Source organism: Ostrea edulis, chromosome 7 (assembly GCF_947568905.1).
Source record: "Ostrea edulis chromosome 7, xbOstEdul1.1, whole genome shotgun sequence".
NCBI lineage: Eukaryota > Metazoa > Mollusca > Bivalvia > Ostreida > Ostreidae > Ostrea > Ostrea edulis.
This window is the reverse complement of record NC_079170.1, coordinates 56,385,262-56,408,883: the sequence shown is the minus strand read 5'-3', so window position 1 is coordinate 56,408,883 and position 23,622 is coordinate 56,385,262. Positions and strand designations below refer to the sequence as shown.

Here is a 23,622-nt window from a genome sequence, read left to right as displayed (position 1 = left end):
TTTTGTGACCTGTCTTAACGTACCCGCATGGAAAGTGAATCCACGAAATAAAGTTGTAAAGGGTAGGCAAAGTAGCAACTCCAGCTGGTGTCGCTGAAATCCCACTTTTCAATATGGAATCCGCTCTGATTGTCACAATATAAAAGAGGGGGTAAGAGGAATCTTGGATCAGCCGAAACACTGAATTGCGTTCCTTCGTCTTCGTGGTTAAAAGACAAAACTAAGATTTCAAAAAGTCGTCTTATGCAATTGTATTGCTTACTATCTAGTAGAACACGAAAACTCTATATACACTAATGATACAGTCTACGTAGTTCTATGGTTCATCTGAACACACGAAGTGGGTGATGCATAAATCAGCAGAATACAATATTTCTTAATCAAATATGTAACAACATGGTGTTCTAGTTAACAGAAATAATTGATAAAAGACACAATTTGCAAATTGACCTGACTGGCTATAACAATAATAATGAAACTAACAACAATGAATAGGAATATACAATGTAATATTTACCAAGAAAATGACGTCATTTTAGTATTTCGCGACAAGTAGTAGAAACGTCTAATTCAATTAAAAGTAAAGAACATTACTTTTGTAAATAATTATTTACGCAAACTGCAATCGCAATCCGCAATATTTCTATTGTTCATACGACTTGTCATACATAACATTTTAAAGAATATTCAATGCACACTGGTTCATCATCATTAAAGAAAAACTTCGATGAAATCTTCGAGAATTTTTTTTCAAAGATATAAAATTAAGACTTATTCAAATATGAACTCAACAGACAAATTAATGTCTCTGCCTGCTTTTCTTGTGGAATGCGTGGAGACGTAATACTCAAATACACGCAACAATTTCCCTGATTGTTCAGATTGCTATTGATAAGACAACTGCTCCAGGGAAATAAAAACAATTACAATTCAAACTGCTTCATTTTTTCCAGTTCAAATCTACATACCTGAATTAAGTAGTTTCAAGTAATTTCAATAGTAATCAATAACACTACAAGCCGAATATAAATTTTGATAAACCAACTTCTTTTTCTGGAACGGAATCTTCTAAATCATTTATACTAAGAGAACAAAAAAAAGGCGATTTTAACACCACTATTGAATTTTTCCCCCACAAAGTCCTTCTCTTCAGAAAGTGTCAAAAGCTTGTTTGAAAATCAATAAAAGTACACTCATTTACCTGTTCATTGTGATTTGATATAAAAATTCAAAATTAGTATATGATATATCACGTTCTCCAAGTCCCGTGGCACATAACTAAAATAGTATATCAGTAACTTTTTCTAAATCCTGTTTGACCATGTTACTTTAGCATACGTTTTCAGACGATAAAAATACATACGCAATGTTTAAATATCGAGACAGTTTGATAATAAATAGGCGTTGATTTTTGAAAGAAAAAAACCCAGTATAACGAGATTTTCATACATGGGGAAAACATACAGATATTGCCGATAAAATATCCTCATTTATTCATTATCTTTAATCTTTTGTTCCTGATTTAATTTCATCTCTAGTATTCCAATGTAATCATATTTTGGTTGTCGGCTACTTCATGTTTTGAGAGTTTAACTTTTTCAACTTCCCAAGGTCATCATACACTGCGCGCATGAATATGTTGCATAGGTGTTGGCCTCTTCAAATCCTCGTTTTGTTTGAAATAACATATGTCCAAGAAAACGTTTTCCAACCAATGTACGTAATCCTATATTCAAAAGCTAGAATTTAAAACAAAGAGAGCTTATCCCAAACTACGCTAGGCACTATATTGAGGGTGTTGCTAAAACGTGGAACGGAAAATAAAAATAAAAATATAAATTGTACTTTTCTTTTCTTATTGCGTGGACTTTATGTATGCATTGGTTAATATTAATGTACAATAACTCATATCAATGGAGATATTATCATTACTTATTTATTCTGTTATAAACAAAACTAACAGAAATGATTATGCTCCAACAGAATAAAAGACTAATAAATACCTAGACCCAGTCGAAAAATATTACCTGTGCAGGGAACCATGCTTTGCCACCGGTCAATCAAAATTATAACATTCGATTTAATGGAAGGCCGTGGGTACCCTACTTGCGGATTTGGGTTTTTTTTAAATAGCAGCAGTGACCGATTATCGTCGGCCTTATTAGCTGCAGATCTGTGGTTCTCTGGGGGAATGTTTCCCAGAGAGCTACAGATGTACAGATACGGCTTTATTTTATCCGAGAGCCTGCAGCGATACTTACTGAGTTTTGATAGCGTTAACTTCTCCGAACATGCAAAGACAGCGAACTACATGTATATTTGCATATGTCATTAACTTGATTGAATAATGATATAATACGGTACTATTATCACATTCATTTATAGAGGTTCAATAGAAAAGGAAAATAATTAGTTTATCACGATTTATGAGGGGGAAATCACTGCCATGTTCCTCTCCGCACAACGATGACCTAGAATGATACATGAATTGTATACTACGGTATGCCAAAGTAGTCAGAGTTTTCACAAATAGTGCTCTTCCCTTCGGGTCGTGCACTATTTGTCAAAACCCTGACTACTGTTTTGAAATATAACATCGCAGTTTGTACAGTGAAAGGAAATTCAAACTGATTGATAACAAATCACGAAATATCAAAGAACGGGCTTAATTTGGCTGAGCAACTGAGTATTTTCTTCAAATACACTAAAATTTGCTGATGGGTAGAAATGGGTTAGAGCGCTCACTTCGGAAGGCCTACATTCGATTCCCAATCCCGACGCTAGGTCAACACGAAACGTTTAGAAGAGTTAAAATCCACCTATGACGTCATTCTTTTGTTCGAACACTCCATTATTTTTCAGGAATGGAGTGTTCGGAAAGTAGGTCAACCTTTATACAAGTAGATATAAATGCATGCAACAAAAGAATGAAAAACGTAAGACATGATTAAAATGCACAAAGTTTAGTTTTTATTAATCCAGCAAAGGTGGATTTTAAGTGGGTCAATGTACTCGTATCACTCCATTCCTTAAAAGCAATGGAGCGATACTCGTACATTAACCCTTACTTAGTGGACTTGTCCTTCGTCAAGTGTCCGGCATTGGAAATGAAAGTAACTATTCTTTCGGGTACGCCCCGTGTCATGGTAGACGTTGACACGATCAAGAACTTTCCCTGTTACGACTCTGAGCGCCACGGTCAACATTTGTGATACTTCAACTGGTGAGGTCTCTACGTGAGTGGAATGTTAACATTCTCGAATGGGATGTAAAACAATATACAAACAGATACATTATCACATTTAAAAATCTTCCCCAGCATTGACAAAACTCCAATTTGTTTCGTTTATCGATTTGTATGATTGATGATGCGTAAATCTAATTATTGTATTATACCAGTCAACCCCTATGCATAATCCTAGAAACAACATTACAATATTTTACAAGTACTTGCTACATGTGTATAGATAGATCTCTAACAGACAGTATATATCTACAATAATTTGACATTGAAATCCCTTCACTTTTCCCCATGAATTAAGGTAGCTCCGTCCTCATACTACGCCTTTTGCAAAGTCTTTAATTAAACTTTGCACATGGAGAAATTTTATTCACTGGGTAAAATCAAAGATTTCGTAAACTGTTGATACTGAAAACGTTTGTATTTTCCATAGCTAATCTTTATAATAATAAAAATGGCAAGGACAATAACGCCTATGCTTGTATGTAATTTCTCTACTGTATGTCCCTAATATCCACAATTGATTTATACAATTATTATATATCATAAAGTATAAAAGATATCTGGAAAAGGACTATGTTTGATAACACTCTTTTTAAAATCTAAAAAAAAAAATTAAAGCTTTAAAATCTTTTTTATATCCTATAAAAGAGTATGCCAAATATTCAGTTTCAGATCATTTGTTTCTGATATTTACCGTGATCTATGCGCAATTTATCTATTCTAATCAAATTGAATAGCTCATTTCTATGAACATTTTTCTTCAGAAAACATGGAACGCAGCTTTAAACACCAAAACATTTTCTTGTCATGTATGTGCTTGAGAGATAAATGTATGATGTAGATATATAAAGTTGTCCAGGCACCTGCTTCGTATTAAAACAAGAGTACCGCAAATGGTACGTAATACACTAGTTAAAATGTATATATAAGGTGTTTTTCTTATTAAGCGATAATTTGTAGAACTTTGCTTCAGGTAGTACCAGCCATCATCAGGCTTTGCATTGTATGAATAAAAGGTCCTAGTTTAAAAACTGTGACAAGAAGTAGATAGACAAACCAAGAGTTCTGTGAGTAAAACATTTCCCCAAATTTGACCCAAGTTCAACAACCTCTAAATATTTGAAACACCAAAGAAAATAAAAACAATTGTGAGAATCAAAATCCTTGCACTATGCACATCTTCAAGTTATTTACAAAGACAATATAGTTTCTAAACTGTGCGAGGATTTAAAAGGATAAACTATGTCCTTTATCTAATATAATATTTCCTCAAAAAGTTCAACACACTGTAATTTTCTCGACAATTGAAGAAATCAAAATTCTTGCAACATGCACACATTCAATATAAATAAATCATAATCAATAAATATAAACACATCGTAAAATAAGAAGGTTCTCACTTGAAAACTGTGGAAGATGTTCACATGACAAATCATGTACTCTCTATGTAATATTTCCTCAAAACGAACTAAGTTCAACAACCTGTGATTTTCTCAAAATTTAAAGAATATCGAAATCCTTGTCCCATGCACATCTTCAATACTCATACAAACACTCTGTAAAACAAGATGGTCCCCACTTGAAAATTGTGGGAGGAGCTCGCCGGACAAATTATGTACCGTCCACATAATAATAATTTTCAAATAGAGGCAAAACTCTTGCAAGAGAGGTCGAAATGGATCAAAATTGCATCATGATCTAGAGTGATCCACTAAGAACCTAAATAGCAAATTTGAGCTTGATATGTGACAGAGAAATTGAAATTAGAAATAGAAAATTTCTAACGGACGGGCGGACGTACATATATCACTGTACCATAATGATCTAAAGACGGGCGTATACAAAGTGCATGGAATAGCCTTTATCTCTCAAAATACCGAACATAGCACCAAAAACGTCATGTCCATGATGCCATGATACTGGTTCTTCCGGTTGAACAAATTACAAAATCACAAATGCGCATTTTGGTGGACAAATAGAGAATTATCATACATAATCCTTCAATAAACCTCTACAAAAAAGTTTATTAAATTTTCCAAACAACTTTTAAAACAAGAGGCCCATGGGCTACATCGCTCACCTGAGTCACCTTGGCTCATATTTAAAGATTTTTCCTTACATATTCGCATGTAAAACTTTGACCCTTATTGTGGCCCCAACCTACCCCCGGGGGGCATGATTTTTACAAACTTGAATCTGTACTATGTCAGAAAGCTTTCATGTAAAGGTAAACTTTTCTGGCCTAGTGGTTCTTGAGAAGATTTTTAAAGATTTTCACAACATATTTGTATGTAAAACTTTGATCCCCCTATTGTAACCCTACCTTACCCGGGGGGGGGGGTGATGTTAACAAACTTGAATCTGCACTATGTCAGGAAGCTTTTATGTAAATGTAAACTTCTCTGGCCCAATGATTCTTGAGATAAAATTTTTTAAAATATTTCCCCTGTATATCTGTATATAAAAATTTGACCCCCTTTGGTGACCCCACTCTACCCCTTGGGGCCATGGTTTTAACAAACTTGAATCTGCATTATATCAGGAACCTTTCATGTAAATATAAACTTTTCTGGCAGTGGTTCTTGAGAAGATTTTCAAAGATCTTCCCTCTATATTTGTATGTAAAACTTTGATCCCCTATTGTGGCACCATTCTACGCCTTGGTTTTAACAAACTTGAATCTGCACTGTCAAGAAGCTTTTATTTAAATTTCATCTCTTCTGGCCCAGTGGTTCTTGAGAAGATCTTTAAATGACCCCACCCTATTTTTGCATTTTCGAGATTATCTTCCCTTTGAAGGAGGCATGACCCTTCATTTGAACGAAATTGAATCCCCTTCACCAAAGGATGCCATGTACCAAGTTTGTTTGAAATTGGCCCAGTGGTTCTGGAGAAGATGAAAATGTGAAAAGTTTATGACCACGCCGCCGACGACAACGCCAACATTGACGGACAACGGACAAATTTCGATCAGAAAAGCTCACATGAGCTAAAAATAAGAATAAAAGATGACTTTATTCCGATAATAAATGACAGAAGGAAAAATCGATTTCTTACATTCTAGACATTAAGGTAGTACAGTGGTAAATATTGTCTCGTATTGTCTCGTAGCTCTAGAAGCACGAACAGACTTTTACATCATTGCGTTGTTGATAACTGAACCATTTGATGGGTATGCGCTAAGATATACGTAAAGTCAATCTTGCTTGACTAAGATACTACTGCTAGATTTGAACTACATATCACCAAATATTCCTGCAAATGTTTTTCTTAAGTTTTTCATCGTGTCCTCTTCATCGGTAGAAGTTCCCATGCCAGAGGCTCCACCTATTGAAAACTGTGGTTGATGATTCTGTACTGCTGGGCTGCAAAATATATTACAGTCATGTTGAAAATTTTGTACTGACTGCTACCCGATTCCGAAGTTTGCAACATGCCACTATTAATTGTTTGCATATTGAGAAATTTAGCTTGTTGTTTCAGTGCAATAGTGGGTTTTGTAGTTACTTTTAAATCATTACTTCAGCACATACGAGAGAGTGATAAGATACAAAGTACTTATATTATGGGGTTTCATTTGATATACCCAAGATTTGTAGAACTTTAAACTTTTTGAAAACATCTAGTGACATTACATGTATTTGAATAAACGTGAAGGTGATCTTACAACATAAAGAATATTACATGCTGAAATCCATATCATATGTCATATCAGTTCGAGTGGCCCCATATCAGCCCGAGGTCCGAAGGCCCTGTAAAAACAGCTGATGATACAATTACGCTTAATGATACAAACTACATTTAGGGGTGCAGTTGCAACGCTTAATGACACAAATTATCGCATGGTCTATGGTATAAACCGTTAATGATACAATCCCCTCTAATGATACAATTGCACTTGCAGTGTTGTTGCGACGCTTAATGATACAACCACTTTGCAGTCCAAACCGCTAATGATACAACAAGTTGTAACATTCAGCGTCGCAATAGCAACGCTTAATGATACTTTGAATTACGATATATGTGAAATCTAATTTTGTTTTTCAATTATTCTGTTGACAATATCTTTTAAAATCGATATTGTCATGTTGACAGTTATTTTTCCTTCTATACATGCACTTTTTTCAATTGAAATGAAAATGGTTTTTTTTATTATTATTATCAAGAGGTGTCAATAAGAAAAATAAACAAATAGATTTTAGGGGACGAATTTCTCATATATATATATATATATATATATATATATATATATATATATATATAACCCGAGACAAAAGAACCGGTGTTATATAGCGAGACTTCCCCCGTAGTGAGACTTCCCCTCAGTAGATTGGCTATATAGTGAGATTTCCCCCCTGAAGACTGGCTATATAGGGAGACTTCTTCCTGAAGACTGGCTACATGTACATATCGAGAGGGGTCAGGGGTGAAGTCCCCGGAAGCTCTTGGATTCTAGTGATTTTGTAAGGCAAGAATGAAGTCTTTTGAATAAATATTTTGACCATTTCTTTTAGTCATGCATGATTAATGATGAACGTAATAGAATTTATCTTAAAGCTGACATGAATTAATAAATACGTACACCTTTCTCATCTTATCCGCCATATTTCTCTCAGGTAGCCTAATTTACTCTACCCGTATATACCCCAAATGTGATTGTCACACCTCAGTGATTTTTCTAGGTGGACTCGACCAGTGCACATCTCCGATAGTAATATATTGGGAATGCGAAACAAATAAAATAACATTTTAAAACATTATGCTTTGCTCAAAATTACAAAATATTTATTGTATACCAATGCAACATTCCGAAAGTTTAGATGATATAGAAAAGATGCAAAAAAAAAAAAAGAAGCTTTTCCTGCATACTTGCAAGTGCATGCAAGTATTTGCAGTTTCTTATGAAATAAATGCGGAGAAATCATTTGCAATTACATACTGATAGAATGAAATAAGCAAAGAGCATAAAATATATTAATAATATTTATATCAATTCTTGCAAAATACAGGTCCATGCCATATGCATAATATGTAATGCAAGTGGCATATTCGCCAAAAAATCTCCTATCAAATACGGACGTCTATTTAACAGGTATCGGAGATGTGCACTTACCGAAAATATTAGATTCTCTTTATTCTGATAAATCCACGAAACAAAATGATAAACTCCATTTGTATCTCGTTAGAACTTTACAACAAGTTGTCATTCCATTATACAGACTGCGACACACTTCACCCGTGCCAAATAGGGTGTATTCAATCGGGGGAGATGTCAGAGTCGAAAAATTTTCCTGTAGTGAATGCTTGTTTGGTCGAGGTTTTGCAGTTTATAAAAATCGGGGAATCTAATCATATACACTGAGCATCTGGTTGGATATATTGCGTGCTCAATTCAAAATTTATCGATGATCATATACAAACTTGGATATACAAATAAGGGAATAATGATCGAAAATATGCATCTATTTAAAAATGCGGGCATTACATTTGCAATCCATAATAAACAGTTGATTACACAAAGACACATATAAAAGGAAATGTATAAACGAAAATATAGTTTTATTGTTTCTTTGGGAACCACATAATTATTTACGGTCTCCGTATGTCCATATTCATTGATTGGACGAGAGAGAGAGAGAGAGAGAGAGAGAGAGAGAGAGAGACTGTCCTACTTCGATGTACAATACAATATATCATTTCACAGAAGGAAAGAAAATTGATCTCTGATATAATGGTAAGCTTACAAGCATTAAAATTTAAAAAAAATTGTTATTGACAATATATTAAAAACTTGCAGGAGTTGATGCTTATAATTGAATTCATTACAAATTTTAAAAAAAATATCAGTTTTAACTGTGCATGTAGAAAATACTGACTTTGTATGTTAGAATAACGGAAAAAAGTAAATTGTCAAAAAAAGTGGGGAGAGCAGACCAGCCCAGCCTCCCTGCCCTCCCCAACCCCCTGTATACGTGCCTGAAACATCATCAATTCGTGTTGAAAGAAAGGTGCATATCTGCATTTCATTAAATTCCAAAGGAGCTCGGATTTATGTGTTCCCCTATTGATTATTTTGTATGCAAGATTCGTTCCCGAATTTAGAATCATGCTTTCAGTCAGAGCAGAAATAAAATCATTTTGAAGTACATCTAGTTTGAATGCAAATGTGGGGTTCCTTCTTTTAATTTCATCAGACTCATTTGAACCCCCTCCCCCAAACTATGCAGCTTTGTTTTTATTGATATCTAAATCGGCATATGAATCCGGATATACATTATAATGTTTTTTCGTGATCATATAGATATCGATACTAAAAAATATTGATACTCTTGCCTTTTGCATATCCTACTAATGCATTACAGTAGATTGACACTGTATCATATAAAAAAAACCTCAACACATATTTTACTAATTTATGAATACTAACATCTAATCGAATACATTTGAATTTGAAATTTCGACGTACAGCGGTATGTCTATTTTCAGAATATATCCATTGCGCCAGATCTCCGAAATGAAAATAATCATTATGGTATGTTACAGAAACGTTAAAACACAAAAATATGCTATAGTCCTGCAATGCATGCATGCGATTTTTCTGAATGCATGTATTTATATATTCGTGAATGAAGTTCCTACGCTTAAAACTATCTTGGCCTTTATGCATTTTATTTTGTGATTTTGGTTTACCATTCCTTACACTGTGTAAATGAAGTAAAAATTGGTGAAGGGTGCATTTCTACACCATACAATTAGTATGCATGCATGTGTTGAAAAGCAAAATGTACATGTAATAACCAGACATGTATCGTCATTTTTCATGGGGTGGGGGTGGGGGTGGGGTACAACAGTAAGAAAAAAATGAAAAATTGGATTCTTTAAAATTTCTTGCCATTCAAAATAATAATTAAAAAGATGAACGAAAACATCAATAAAATAAAACATATGAAACCCAAACAAACCAAGATGTTTTATCCGATGTTCAAAGTCCTAATGTGGGGGCGAAGGGTTACAAGAGTCTTTTATTTTGACTGCCTCAATAATTTCCCCCTACACTTCATTTTCTTCAATCGTTGGGGTGGGATGGGGTGGTTAGAGTCCTCTACTATGAGTGCCTCATAATATCTTCATTTTCTTAATCGGTGGTGGTGAGTGTCTTCTACTATTATATCAGAACTTTCAAGCTGGGGTCAATTTTGGGGGGAGGGGGTTGTCACCCAATATATTTTTTATTTGCATTACAAAATAACGGCCTCTCACTTCTGCATCTGTCGGCGCGGGTTCGAAACCCGCTCTCGCCGGTAAGTGAGAAAATTTCCCACTTTACTTTCGGAAGGTCGGTGGTCTCTTCCCGGGTACATTGTATCTGGTTTCTCTCTTCCACCAACAAAAACTGGGCGCCACCAGATAACTGAAAAATTGTTGAGTGTGACGGAAAACATAAAAAAAACACCAAACAAACAAAATAACAAAAAAGTGGATATTGTTATCAAAGGTAGGGGACAGACACTATTGGCCCCTCCCCTTGATTCTAAGTACTTTGACCTTTGTATTTGGGAGAGGGCCTACATATATAGGCTATGCCTGTTGCCCAATCCTGTTGAGTTTCTCAATAAAATATGTTTAAATAAAAAAAAAATTCTATGTGCTTGATAACTACGCATATGATAAACTCAATTATTACATTTTGCATTACTACAATTTGCATCTGACGCAGAATGTAATAAAGCAAAATGGTATAGATATATAAGATCTATTAAGCGCCGAATTAGCATAAAATGAAGTAATTGAAAATAACATTATTTAAAGATATGTTTAATTTTTAATTATTGCGTGCTTTAAATGAATCAAATAAATCTGTAATATCAATTAATGAGAGCAATATTGAGTTACTGTTCCGTTATACATGTATTGAATTAACGATATCATTTGTCTTAATAAGAGCGCGATTATTAAAAGATCATCGTTTGAATCTCTCTCTCTCTCTCTCTCTCTCTCTCTCTCTCTCTCTCTCTCTCTCTCTTTCTCTCTCTCTCCATACACTCGTGCAGTGTTGTATATGCACATTATCTATGCACAAACAATTTATGTACCTAAAAGATTTCCTGATTTATAAATTTGCAATACTCTGACAAGCAAATCATACGGTATAAGGATTCATGCACAATACAGGGTAAATATTCTACTCTGATACTTCCCCTGATTGAAGATAGCTGATCGGCACGGGCAAAGTGTGTCGCAGTCTGTACAATGGACAATGTTGTTTACTGTTGGAATACAAATGGAGTGTACCATTTTGTTTCATGGATTATGCTAATAAAGGGAGTTTTACTACTACTTTGATTATTTTCGACAAGTGTACACGTACATCTTTGGTCCTTTACAGATATTACGAGTAGACCCAGGTAAATAATCATCCGCATTCGAGGCTTTTTCATGACGAGCGTACATGACCATGTCTTCTTTTTTCGTATAGTAGCATTTATGTATTTGCATTTTGCTTGAAGCAAGTGTGAATGGTATAGATTTTATACCCTTTGCTTATTCCATTTCATCAATAGATCTAGATATTAGATGAAATATTTCTCCGCGTTTTTTGTATAGTTTTGACGTATTTATTGCAAATGTACCACATTCACATAAAGAAAAGGCATTCTATATTTATTTATCCAAAGCTTTTAGAATGATTTACTACTGTACGATATGTTTATTGTAATTTTGAGCACTGCATGGTGTTTCAAAACGTGATTTCATTTCTTCTTGGTGCCCTATAAATTAGTATCGGAGATGTACGTGTTACCTGTCGAAGCTACCCGCACAGGTAAATCGAAGACACTGATGTGAAGTGAAGCGTAGCACAACTCGTACCCTTATATACCATGCGAACCCTGATACATATAACAATAGGATATCCAACTAATATGGCGGATTAGCAAAGAAATATGGCGGATTAGCAAAGAAATATGGCGGACATATAGAATTATACTATATTTATTAATTCATGTCAGCTTTAAATATGACATTTTAGAGGATCACGCGCTGGATACGTTCCAACCATGATCCCGCAACTCCTTACCTCTCCCTTTTTTAATTTTTTCTAGATCCTCACCGTACAAACAATGAAGTAAAACATGTATATGGATTTACAAAAGTAGAAATTTTCAGAGATATTGATTAAGTTAGTTATCGCTAATAATCTAAGCTCCTATTTGAAAATTTCATTTAAATACAATGTGTATGATATTCAAGCAAAGAGACAATTCTCACTCGACCCGCGTCATTCAATTACCATTATTAACGCTTGATTACATGTATTATATAGAAACAGATTCTGAAAGAAATGTATTGCCGGTATTATATAGCGAGACTTCCCCCCGGAAGACTGGCTACATAGTTAGTAACCCCCAGCCCCCCACCCCCCGTGCTTGGTCTGGATTTTATTTGTAAATTTCCATCGGAAGACTGGCTATGGTATTTAGTGAGTCATCTGTGGAGCGCCAAATTAATATAAACTCAAATAATTGAAGATGTTTTTGATTATTTGAAGACATCATGAGTTCAATTATTGCGCGCATCAATTGATGCCAGCAATAATTGATTTGGTGCGCATATCAACATCATTACGCGCATTAATTGAATTTATACGCGCATTAAATGAATTTTTGCTCTCTTCACTTGAATTGTAGCACTATTATCTTATGTTAATTTGGCACTGCATAGTCACTCCCTTAGATAGGTGGCCATCTCCCTTAACCACTAGTGATGAATCTTCCCCTTCAATACACATACGTGGTTGGTTGCAATTTTATCAATAATCTTTCATATACAAGTACATGTATTGATTGAATGGGTAACTTTTTTTTCAGTCGTTCAGCTACTAAATTCAATGAGTTTATCAAAGATCATTTTTGAATAAGATGTATTTTCAAAGGAATTTAAACCAAAGTGTACTGAATATATCATCTATTGTTCATCTTTTCCATTAATGAACTAATTATACCATACACTGAATTGAAGATATCCTTAATAATTCAACTATTAGTATTGCGTACTATATTTCATTCATTCAATTATTGCACATAATACATGTAATTGAATGTATGATATCTTTAAATCAATTACTGATATCTAATAAACCAGTGGGTGTTTTTATCCCATGCTTTGTTTGTCTTCTCAAGTAATCAAATTTTCAATATTTATTACATTTCGCTATATAGCCATCTTTACGTAGAGGTAATGCTGCTAGTTAGCAGGTTTCCGGGGTGGGTGGGGCTGCTTTATAGCCAGGTTTTCGATGGACAAATGGCTAGGGGGAAGGCTACTCTTGTTCTCTGTACAAGGAAACAGTGTATGGACAGATGAATACGTATATTATATCATATTTTTAAAAGAATTTCCCTATATACATGTATCAGCACCCCTATTGTTGCCCCACCCTACACCCGGGGACTATGGTTTCAACAAACTTAAATCTACTTACATGTAAAATTCTACTTTTCTAGCCCAACTAATGAAAAGGAAATTTTATAAAATGAGATACAACTGAGTGAGATAAGTTTCTCTACTATTGAGTATATAAGTGTAAATTGAAGTTATAGTGCAATCTAACACCCAAGAGAGAAAAACATAGGAGGAATGTTTTCTTGCTTTTATACTAAACACATTCAAACTAGTTTAATCTCAATTTAAAGGGACTTTCATACGATGATGGACGATTAAAAAAAGCTGGAGGTTTTAATGATACGCCTTTATACTGTACACAAACTCCGCCATAAATTCAATGCAATAAAGTGAGAAAACGTGAAAAATTCATAGTTCAGGAGATATTGAATAGGTCATTGTTTTTAAAAAGTAGGTCAATGTCACAAGTTCCAACTTCACAATGCATAATAAGGTCTTGTCATAAAGAATTTACGTATTAAATCCCTATTAAGAATAGTTCAAGTAGGTTATGTTTTCTTAAAAGTGGGTTAAACTTTCGAATTCAAGGTCACAAAGTAAAAATCCCTGAAATGAAATGAAAGGTTTTGCCATATGAAGTATAAATACAAAATATGAAAGATCTACCTTAAATAGATAAGGAAATATTGAATAGGTCAATGGGTTTAGTCAAAGTAGCTCAAACTTCCAGGTCAAGGTCACAAGATCACACACCATTGCATCACATGAAAGGTCTTGCTGTAAGAATGCATATACAAAATATAAAAGACCTAGCTTATATAGTTCATGAGATATTTTCAAAGATTTTTTCAATATACATGTACATGTGTGTCAGATAGCTTTCAGATAAATTTCATCGCTTTTGGCCCAGTGGTTCTTTAAATGCCCCCACCCTATTTTTGCATTTTCGTGATTATTTCCGCTTTGAAAAGGGAATGGCCTTTCATTTAACCAAACTTGAATCCCCTTCACCCAAGGATGATTTGTACCAAGTTTGATTAAAATTGGCCCAGTGGTTCTGGAGAAGATTTTCCTATATACATTATGTACATGTATTAGCATGTAAAACTTTGATCTCCTATTGTTCACCACCCTACCCCAGGGACCATGATCTGAACAAACTTGAATCTACTCTATATCCGGAAGCTTTCATGTAAATCTTCACTCTTATGGCACAGTGGTTCTTGAGAAGATTTTTTAATGACCCCTCCATAATGTTGCATTTTCTTGATTTTCTCCCCTTTCAAGGAGGCATTTTTCTTCATTTGAACAAACTTAAATTGCCTTTACCCAAGGATGACTTATGGCAAATTTTAGTGAAATTGACCCAGTATTAATGGGGGGAAAGTCGAAAACGTTTAAAGTTTACGGATGGACAGACAACCGACCAAAATGTTATCAGGAAAGTTCACTTGAGTCTTTGACTCAGGTGAGTTAAAATTGATCTGTGTGATTTGATAATTAAAAAATGCAGCAGATCCAACGGGGGAGGATGATAGGGGGTTAACCCCACCGCATCCACCCTGGGATTTATGACTTTTAAATTTTTATTATTGCCATGTACCCCAAAACAGTTTGTCCCCAATGGAGAAATTGGGTTACCTGGAAAAAACCCACTGCAGATTTGTAACATTATGCGTTGCTATTATTACATGCTTGTTGTCATACTTGTATCATTGGCGGTTTGGACTGCAAATTTGTGGTTGTATCATTAAGCGTTGCAACAACACTGCAAATGGAACGCTTAATGGTACAATTGTATCATTAGAGGGGATTTTATCATTAACGGTTTATTCTGTAGACCGTTAATGCGATAATTTGTATCATTAAGCGTTGCAACTGAACCCCTTAATGTAGTTTGTATACATACATATCCTCTCTGGGCCCTATGGACTCTTGAGACCGGCCAACATCCCTCGCCATCTTGACCTGTCTGCTGCCACGACTTCAGCTCTCTGCCAAGTGGTCCATCCGAGATTGTTCCTTTCGCCAGGTATTCCTTGGTCTTCCAGTTCTCCTCTTCCCTTCTGGCGTCCATGTTAGTGCAATCTTTATATTTCTGTTGTTGTTCCTTCGCAGAACATGGCCAATCCATCTCCATCTACGGACTTTGATGCTGATTGACAATGGTATGGTATTTGTCTGTCTATATAGAGATCACCATTTGAGATCTTCTCTGGCCAGTAGGTGTTGAGTATTCTACGAAGGCATTTGCGCTGGAAGGTATCTAATCTTTCCTCATCTTTTGTTGTTGCTCGCCATAACTCTGCACAGTACAGGAGGACAGATATTACATTGGTGTTGAAGAGGCGCAGTTTAGTATCAGTTTTGAATTTAGATGACTTCCAGATCTTGTTTAGTGCACTGAAGGCTGATCTTGCAAGCCCGAGTCTTCTGGTTATATCAAATTCGGTGCCACCAGTTTTGTCCATAGTAGCTCCAAGGTATAAGAAGAAATCGGTGTCTTCTACTTCCTTGTTATCGATTTTCACTTTTTGATTGGTTTTGCAGTTCATTCTCATTGCCATTGTTTTCTTGGCATTGATGTTTAGGCCGGTGTATTTGGTTACTGTGTGCAGTCTTTCAGTCTTTTCTTGCAAATCAGCGAATCGGCTGGATAATAAGGTGAGGTCATCAGCATAGTCGAGATCTTCCGGTCTACTGGTGAATTTCCATCTGATGCCTCGATTTCTGTTGTTTGTATTTCTCATTATCCAGTCAACAATGATAATGAAAAGGAATCCTGACATGACACAGCCTTGTTTGACCCCAGATTTTACCTCGAACCAGTCCGATGTTTTGCCATCTTCTAGCACGCAGCATCTGCTTCCATCATACATGTTCTTTATAATATTGATGAATGTTTCTGGTATGCCATAGTGCTTTAGTATCATCCACATTTTCTCTTGAATGATGCTGTCGAAGGCCTTCTTGAAATCTATAAAATTAATATACAGAGGGGCGTTCCATTCCTGGCATTGTTCTAGGATGTTTCTTAGAATGTAAACTTGCTCTGTTGTGCCCCTCCCACTACGGAAGGCAGCCTGCTCATCTCTCAGTTCTTCCTCAACACCTTCCCTAATTCTATCAATGATGATTCTGGAGAAGACCTTGGATGGTACCGACAGCAGGGAAATTCCTCTATAGTTGTCACACAGAGTCAAGCCCCCCTTTTTTGGTAATTTGACAATCAATGATCGTTTCCAATCCAATGGCACTTCCTTTTCATCTATAATTCTATTGAACAGTTTAAGTAGATGTTTGGTCGAGGTTCCAATGCTTTCCTTAATAAGTTCTGGATTAATGTTGTCTATGCCTGGAGACTTTCTCTGGTTTTAAGTTTCTTAATAGCTTTTTTGATTTCATCTGCTGTTATATGTGAGGTGTTGATTGTCTCGATAGTGGGAGAACTAGCTATTTGGCAGTCTTCTGGTAATCTTGTATTCTCTGCAGGAACATTTAGCACTTTTTCAAAATGCTCCTTCCATCTGTTCAGTGTCTCTTCTTCTTGTATTAAGAGTGTGCCATCTGTAGATCTTACTCCGGTAGCTTTGTTTCGTTTGTTATTAGTTATTTGTTTGGTAAGTTGATATAGCTCACTTAACCTGTTCTGTGATGCTGCTTCCTCTGCCTCGAAGGCTATGTCTTCAAGCCATTTCCTTCTATCAGCTCTAGCTTTGCGCTTGACTTCCTTATCTTTCTCCTGATATTGCTCTCTCTTTCGTTCTTTAATTCTTTCAGAGCTAGCTTGATTAATTTCTTGTTTTATTTTCCTTCTTTCTTCTATTGCTGTTATTGTGGTATCTTGAATCCACTCTTTCTGTTTTCAGCACTCTCGTTGTATGCATTTGATATTTTTGTCCAATGACTGTCTACGGAGTCTTCGTTTTCGCTTAAATTCTGAAAGCGATTTTTCAAATCCAATTGGAATGCCCTACATACAGTGTGAGACTTCAGCTTGTTGATATCATATGCTTTTCGTATGCTCTTACTTTGTTTTCTGTTCAGTTTTAGTTTCACTTTGCAGACAACTAGATGGTGATCGCTGTTTGCGTCTGCCCCTCTCATCGCTCTTACATCCTGCAATGATTTTTTATATCTACCATTAATGATGATGTGGTCAATTTGGTTCTTATCCCTGCCATTTGGTGACTCCCATGTGTACTAATGTATGTCTTTGTGCTTGAAAAGTGTTCCACCTATTACACAGTTGTTAAGTGCACAAAATTCTGCAAGTTTAGCTCCATTTTCATTCATAATTCCAACTCCATTGCAGCCCATTACTCTTTCCCAACCAGTATTAGATGTTCCGACTTTGGCATTTGCGTCACCCATTATGATAATCATATCATGCTTTGGGACTGCATCAACTTCTTTTTGTAGTTGCTCATAGAAAGTGTCCTTTTCATCGTCATTGCTATCATTTGTTGGACTGTAAATTTGTATAACGGTTAGTTTAACAAACTTTGAGAAGAATCGTGCACTTATGATTCTGTCATTGATTGGTTTCCATGTTCTCATGCTTTCTCTGCTGGTTTTGTCTAGTATAAGGCCTACTCCATGATGGTGTGAGTTGTTGTTTGTATCATTAAGCGTAATTGTTTCATTAGCGGTTTCTACAAGGCCCGGGGGCTGGTATGACGTATGATATGGATTTTAGCATGTAATATTCTATTTATCATATATACTGCACTTTTTCATGTTTAGATATTGTATATTAACGGTATAGTGCTTATGATTTTTGTTCTAAGATATTGATACGGAGTCCGGGAGCTGATCTTATAAAATGCTATTTTTTATGACATATGCATTTTAAAGGTACATCAGGAAATATTTGGTACATTACATTACCTAGGTGCATTGATTTACTATAATAACAAGCAAAGGGGTTTTTTTTTTTTTTGCGACGCGACGAGCTCACTCCAATGATTACAAATGTGAGTTCCGTGATTTGCTCTTCATCAGGTGAAAAATGAGTATTACACGTGTAACAGGAAGGGAGAAAATGCAACGGACCAGACCGGGATTCGAACCCGGGCCCCCTGCATTTCTAGCCAGGTTCTCTACCAACTGAGTTATCTGGCCACCGGCGATCGAACCCGACTGACCGTTACATTCCTCCCACATTCCTCCCTCCTTAAATGTCTTCACACCTGAAGACATCAACCCAGGATCTTTATCCCCTGGCAGGCATTTTCACCTGTCAGTTCCAGGGGCTGGTCTACGGCACCAAATGTAACAGGAAGGGAGAAAATGCCACGGGCCAGACCGGGATTCGAACCCGGGCCCCCTGAATTTCTAGTCAGGTGCTCTACCAACTGAGCTATCTGGCCACCGGCAATCGAACCCGGCTGACCACTACACACGTAATGGACAACCCCGTAGATAAATCAAATAAATAGTTTGGAAAGTACCACAAACGTTTTTAAATTCCATATAAGCTATATCATACCTTCGTACGTTTTGTTGCATAAAGTCGGGTTGCAAGATATTACGTGTCTTCGCTCATCTCAACAGTCACACCGTAAAACATATTAGTAAATCTTTGATACATTGATTAACTATGGTAAAAACTTGAAACATTAATTATGCTTAATTTAGATAGGATAAAAACTCTCAAACATTGATTTACTACAGTTAAAACTTTGATACATTGAGATATCATTGTTAAGACTTTGATATGTTGATTGTTACGAGCGAATACGTAATTTCTGGCTTGATATGCATTTCTGCACGCTGGTCTGATATGCGATATGGGTTTTCGGACCGGTCGTTGATATCGACTATTGTGACGTCACCTGTATCGCGCAGTACAAAATCTGCATAATCGTTACCAAGTATATGATGATACAAAATATACCATTGCTGTTTCAATGATATTACGTACATATTTATGGTTGTATTACAATTTGGAAATGTCCAAACATGCGAATGTTTGTATATGCGATTCGATTTTTCAATCTTTGATTCAGAAGAGGTTACCAAGCCTGTTCGGATGGTGAACAAGAAAGTACATATGATGTGATAGGTGTTCTTTACAGCAGTCCTACGTACCCATTTTGTCTGTGTTGGGAAGTCTGTGGCGGTGTCGGGCGTGGAGGTGGATGATTCTGCGTAGTTGATGTGGTTTCTCTACTCCCATTCATATAATTGTGCATAATACCACTGGTACTGATAGCTCGACTATGATAAAAATATAATTTAGCTATTGAATAGACAACTTCTAGTAAACAAAAAAAATTTAAACATTTGTCTTTAGAAAAAAAATCTTACTCATCATGAACATGAACGCCATAAAAAAAAAAAACCCCACCATAGACCTTAACGCAATCGGATCAAGCGCTGGTCCTTTTCCGTAACCGGTAAGAAGACGTGGATCGGCGCAAGAATTGCATCAAATCGATACATTTATTCACTGGAAGCGCGCCTGGGGATGAGGTTAGAAGGCCAGAACCGAATCCCTATATAATGTATTGTTTAGATTTTTACCACAGTTTTAGTTTGGGTATTCTTAGCGTCTTATTCACACGAATACATAAACGTATAAGTGGAAATTGATAGTGGTAGAATACCTTAGATATGTAGGCCTATGGTATCTTAGATGCATTTGAAAGCTCGTGTTTCATATTGTAATGTACGACTGTGACGTCATAGTTACATTTGTGTACACATGGCAACATCCTTTCATGGCGTCGATCCACATACGAGGTTCATTTGCGGTTACGGAAATAGTCGAGTAGTTACGATTGACCTTAACGGTCACCTGAGCATCACACAATCTACTTCAAACTTTGCACATATAGCACATGTAAGTGTTGCCTGTTTATGGTGCATCTCTCAGTTTCTGAAAACTATAAAATACTATAGGCCTATATTCAATAAAATCGAAATCTTTATTTTGTAAAAATTTGAAACCAAGTTTTATTATTATCGTTAAAGTTATATACAAAACTATCCGAATAACTCATTTTACAACAAAATAAAATTTTCAGATTCAGAGCTAACATTGCTTTAATGATTATAAACATGTGTTAGAATGATAGCCTGTAGATGTGTAAAAATGTTTAGGAAGTTTGATTTAGGCCCAAGATCTGAATTAGGGCCAAAAAGGGACAAATAATTCCTATTAATGTTTATCATTGAAATTCCTTTAACACAATTAAAATGTAAATCAGAATGTAGACATGTAGTATGGTTTCGGATGCTGTAATTGAATGAAAATACATTTGGAAGGCAGATTCAGTCCCAAGTAACTTTATGTTCTAGAATAACAGAAAAATTTAAAGAATGCATAACATCAAACTTGCTACGGTCAATATTTTGCATGTAGGATGCATCCCTTGTACTTGTATATTCTATGGTAATGAAAATTAGTGCATGCACTCCTTTGTTAAACATTAAGATCAAATTCTGAAATTTTCTACATGAAAATGTGACAAAGGGTTTTAATTTGTCATTTTGATGTATATAATGAATTCCTGAAATCATTAAGATGTAGCTTTCTTCAGTAAGGAGATATTTCATAAAGATTTATGAATCTATTTAATCCCTGGGGGCTGCCATATTGAATTTTTTTTTTTACCTCCCTGCTGGTTTATATCTTAGCATCCAGTAGAGGGCAGCACTGATGCTAACGTCAATAGGACACATTGTGCATTTTTGGCACATTGTAAGCATCAACGTTAAAATGTCATCAGCAAAAAGTGAATTAAATGTGTGATATCAGTTTGAACCTAATGTTACAGAGGAAGAAATTGTTTCTCAGAATAATGTTTCTTCACCAGCAGTTGATTTTAATGAGAGAGGAAATTTCCTTGATTGTTGTGCTTGTGGAAAATACACCTATGTACATTCAAGGGATGTCTTTGTTGTCATAAGTTTGAACATGTTGTGTCAGATTACATAGATATACACGAAAAGTGCAGATCTCTACACCCATATTTACTGTGTGTCTAAGTTCTGTTATAATTGATACAGCTGACATTTATGCATCCAGAGAGGAAGAGCTCCAGAGCACTTTAAAAAAAATACGAGTAAGAAAAACACAAAAATGATCAAGAAATGTTTGTAAAACATATATGCCCCCCCCCCCCCCCCCCCCACCTCCCCGGGTGCAAAATTGAAAATAGTTATACACATCCATCATTTGATTGATAGTAGTGCCAAACCAATTCAAGATATTGAACAGCCAATATTATACAAATATAGTCCTTTCAATCGGTCGATCCATAGATATATCGACTTCACAGAAAAGCATATCGACCGAGCACTAAGTGCGAGGTCGATATGGTTTTCTGTGAAGTCGATATATCTATGGATCGACCGATTGAAAGGGCTACATTTGCTATATTATTTTTCAAAGAATATTTAACAAAATTGGGGAACATAAATTGCAATTTTTATTGAGATTAAAAAATAAAGTAAGCTGTTTTAATTTCAGTGTTTTTTTTTTTTTTATACTGATAGAGTAATTTTATGAAACATGTAATGAATAGAGCATCTTCCCACTGAAGGAAATAATAGCAATTTATTAATAAATTCAATTCCCTAATCTATTATTAGAAAGTACAGGTCAATCCGAGGTTTTTTAAATTTTTATAATTAGAAAGACCGGAAAGAGAATTTGATTGGTTAGAATGACATACGTCAACGAATCACATTCATTGTTGCACGTAGCAAAATTTCCCTAATCTATTATTAGAAAGTACAGGTCAATCCGAGTTTGTTTTTTTAAAGTTTATAATTAGAAAGACTCAGTCAATCCGCATTTCTATACTTTGACACGTGATGTCAAACGAACCAATGGTGAAGTGCATTACAATACATAGAAATAATATATTCCTACGTCCAGAGTAGATTGACCATGTGACATAAAAATCAATAGGGGTTATATTCTCCTTAAGATGCACAGGTGTACCAAGTTTGATGTATGTCAAGCAAAGGGTTTTTTAAGATATTGATCAGACAGTATCTTCCTATGTCCCGTTTAACCCTTGACCTTTAACTATGTGGCATCAAGAGGAATGCTTTCTTCTTTTTCTTAATGCATTGTCATTAGATTTGATTTTAATTCTTTTTGCTCCATCAATTGTAATATGAATCCATAAATTTCTGCTGTATAACAGTGACCCAGTCAACAGCAATGTGTATCATCTACGTTAGAGCATAGATGCATGCTGGGAAATAATGGATGACCTCCATAAGCCTTTAAATTAGAGTGTTTAATGGATCAAATCTCGTAATAGAAACAAGCAAATTAGTTTCAGGCCACACTATTCAGTTTCAGTAGGTCTTTTAAGTTTATTACGCAACAAATATTTTTTTATGTGCACTTCCTTTAAATGTTTAACATGATCAAACATTTTTGTTTATTATTATCTTTCAATCATCTCTTTATCCACGCAACTAGTCCACTTCATGTTGTCCGGCGCGTTTCTGTTGAGTGTAAGGAACTCATTCCCACTAAAAGACAGAAGAATCAACTCATGTACCTTACAGCTCTCAGAGAGGGCGTGGGTTTTAAACAATGCTGCATTTTTGCTAGTACTAAATCCACTATATGTTTTCTGTCTTCTTCCTGACTCTCTCCTAGTAAAGTCATTGACGAGTCGTTCAGCTATAAACACACAACAAACTTCGAGTCATCTAGTGCATGTAAAGAATGTTTATCAAAACATTTGAAGAATTCCTTAATTTTAGGATTGAAGAGTATCAGAATTAGAAATCCTATATTAAAATCTAAGTGTGTACATACACCAATGATATATTCTTTTCCATCCTTCCCTTGTACTGCCTCCAATGCCAACATGTCAAGTCCTCCAAACATTAAGCTACACTCGTCTACCCATGATTTAAATCTGAAACATGTAAAAAAAAAAAAAAAAAAATTGTAATAAATATTGGAGTATCAAATATAAAAAAAAATTATGCAGTTACAA

General features: G+C 35.4%; 1 protein-coding gene and 1 non-coding gene across 4 annotated transcripts in view; both read right to left on the bottom strand.

Moving 5' to 3' along the window:
- Positions 1-236: 236 nt before the first annotated feature.
- Positions 237-23,622, bottom strand: part of LOC125653327 (synapsin-like) — a 95,587-nt gene continuing 72,201 nt past the window's right edge. For 2 of the 3 annotated variants that reach the window (XM_048882762.2, XM_048882761.2), the window contains 4 exons: positions 23,439-23,541; positions 23,176-23,300; positions 19,739-19,867; positions 237-6,609 (listed from right to left, as the gene is read on the bottom strand). In XM_048882762.2, the coding sequence (XP_048738719.1) occupies positions 6,480-6,609; positions 19,739-19,867; positions 23,176-23,300; positions 23,439-23,541 (487 nt within the window). In that variant the 3' untranslated portion in view covers positions 237-6,479. Of the gene's footprint in view, positions 6,610-19,738; positions 19,868-23,175; positions 23,542-23,622 lie in introns of those variants that run through there. The other variant, XM_056144783.1, reaches the window with a different exon arrangement.
- Trnas-aga (transfer RNA serine (anticodon AGA)) lies at positions 18,945-19,017 on the bottom strand. Its single transcript has one exon. It is a non-coding gene; the product is annotated as a tRNA-Ser (tRNA).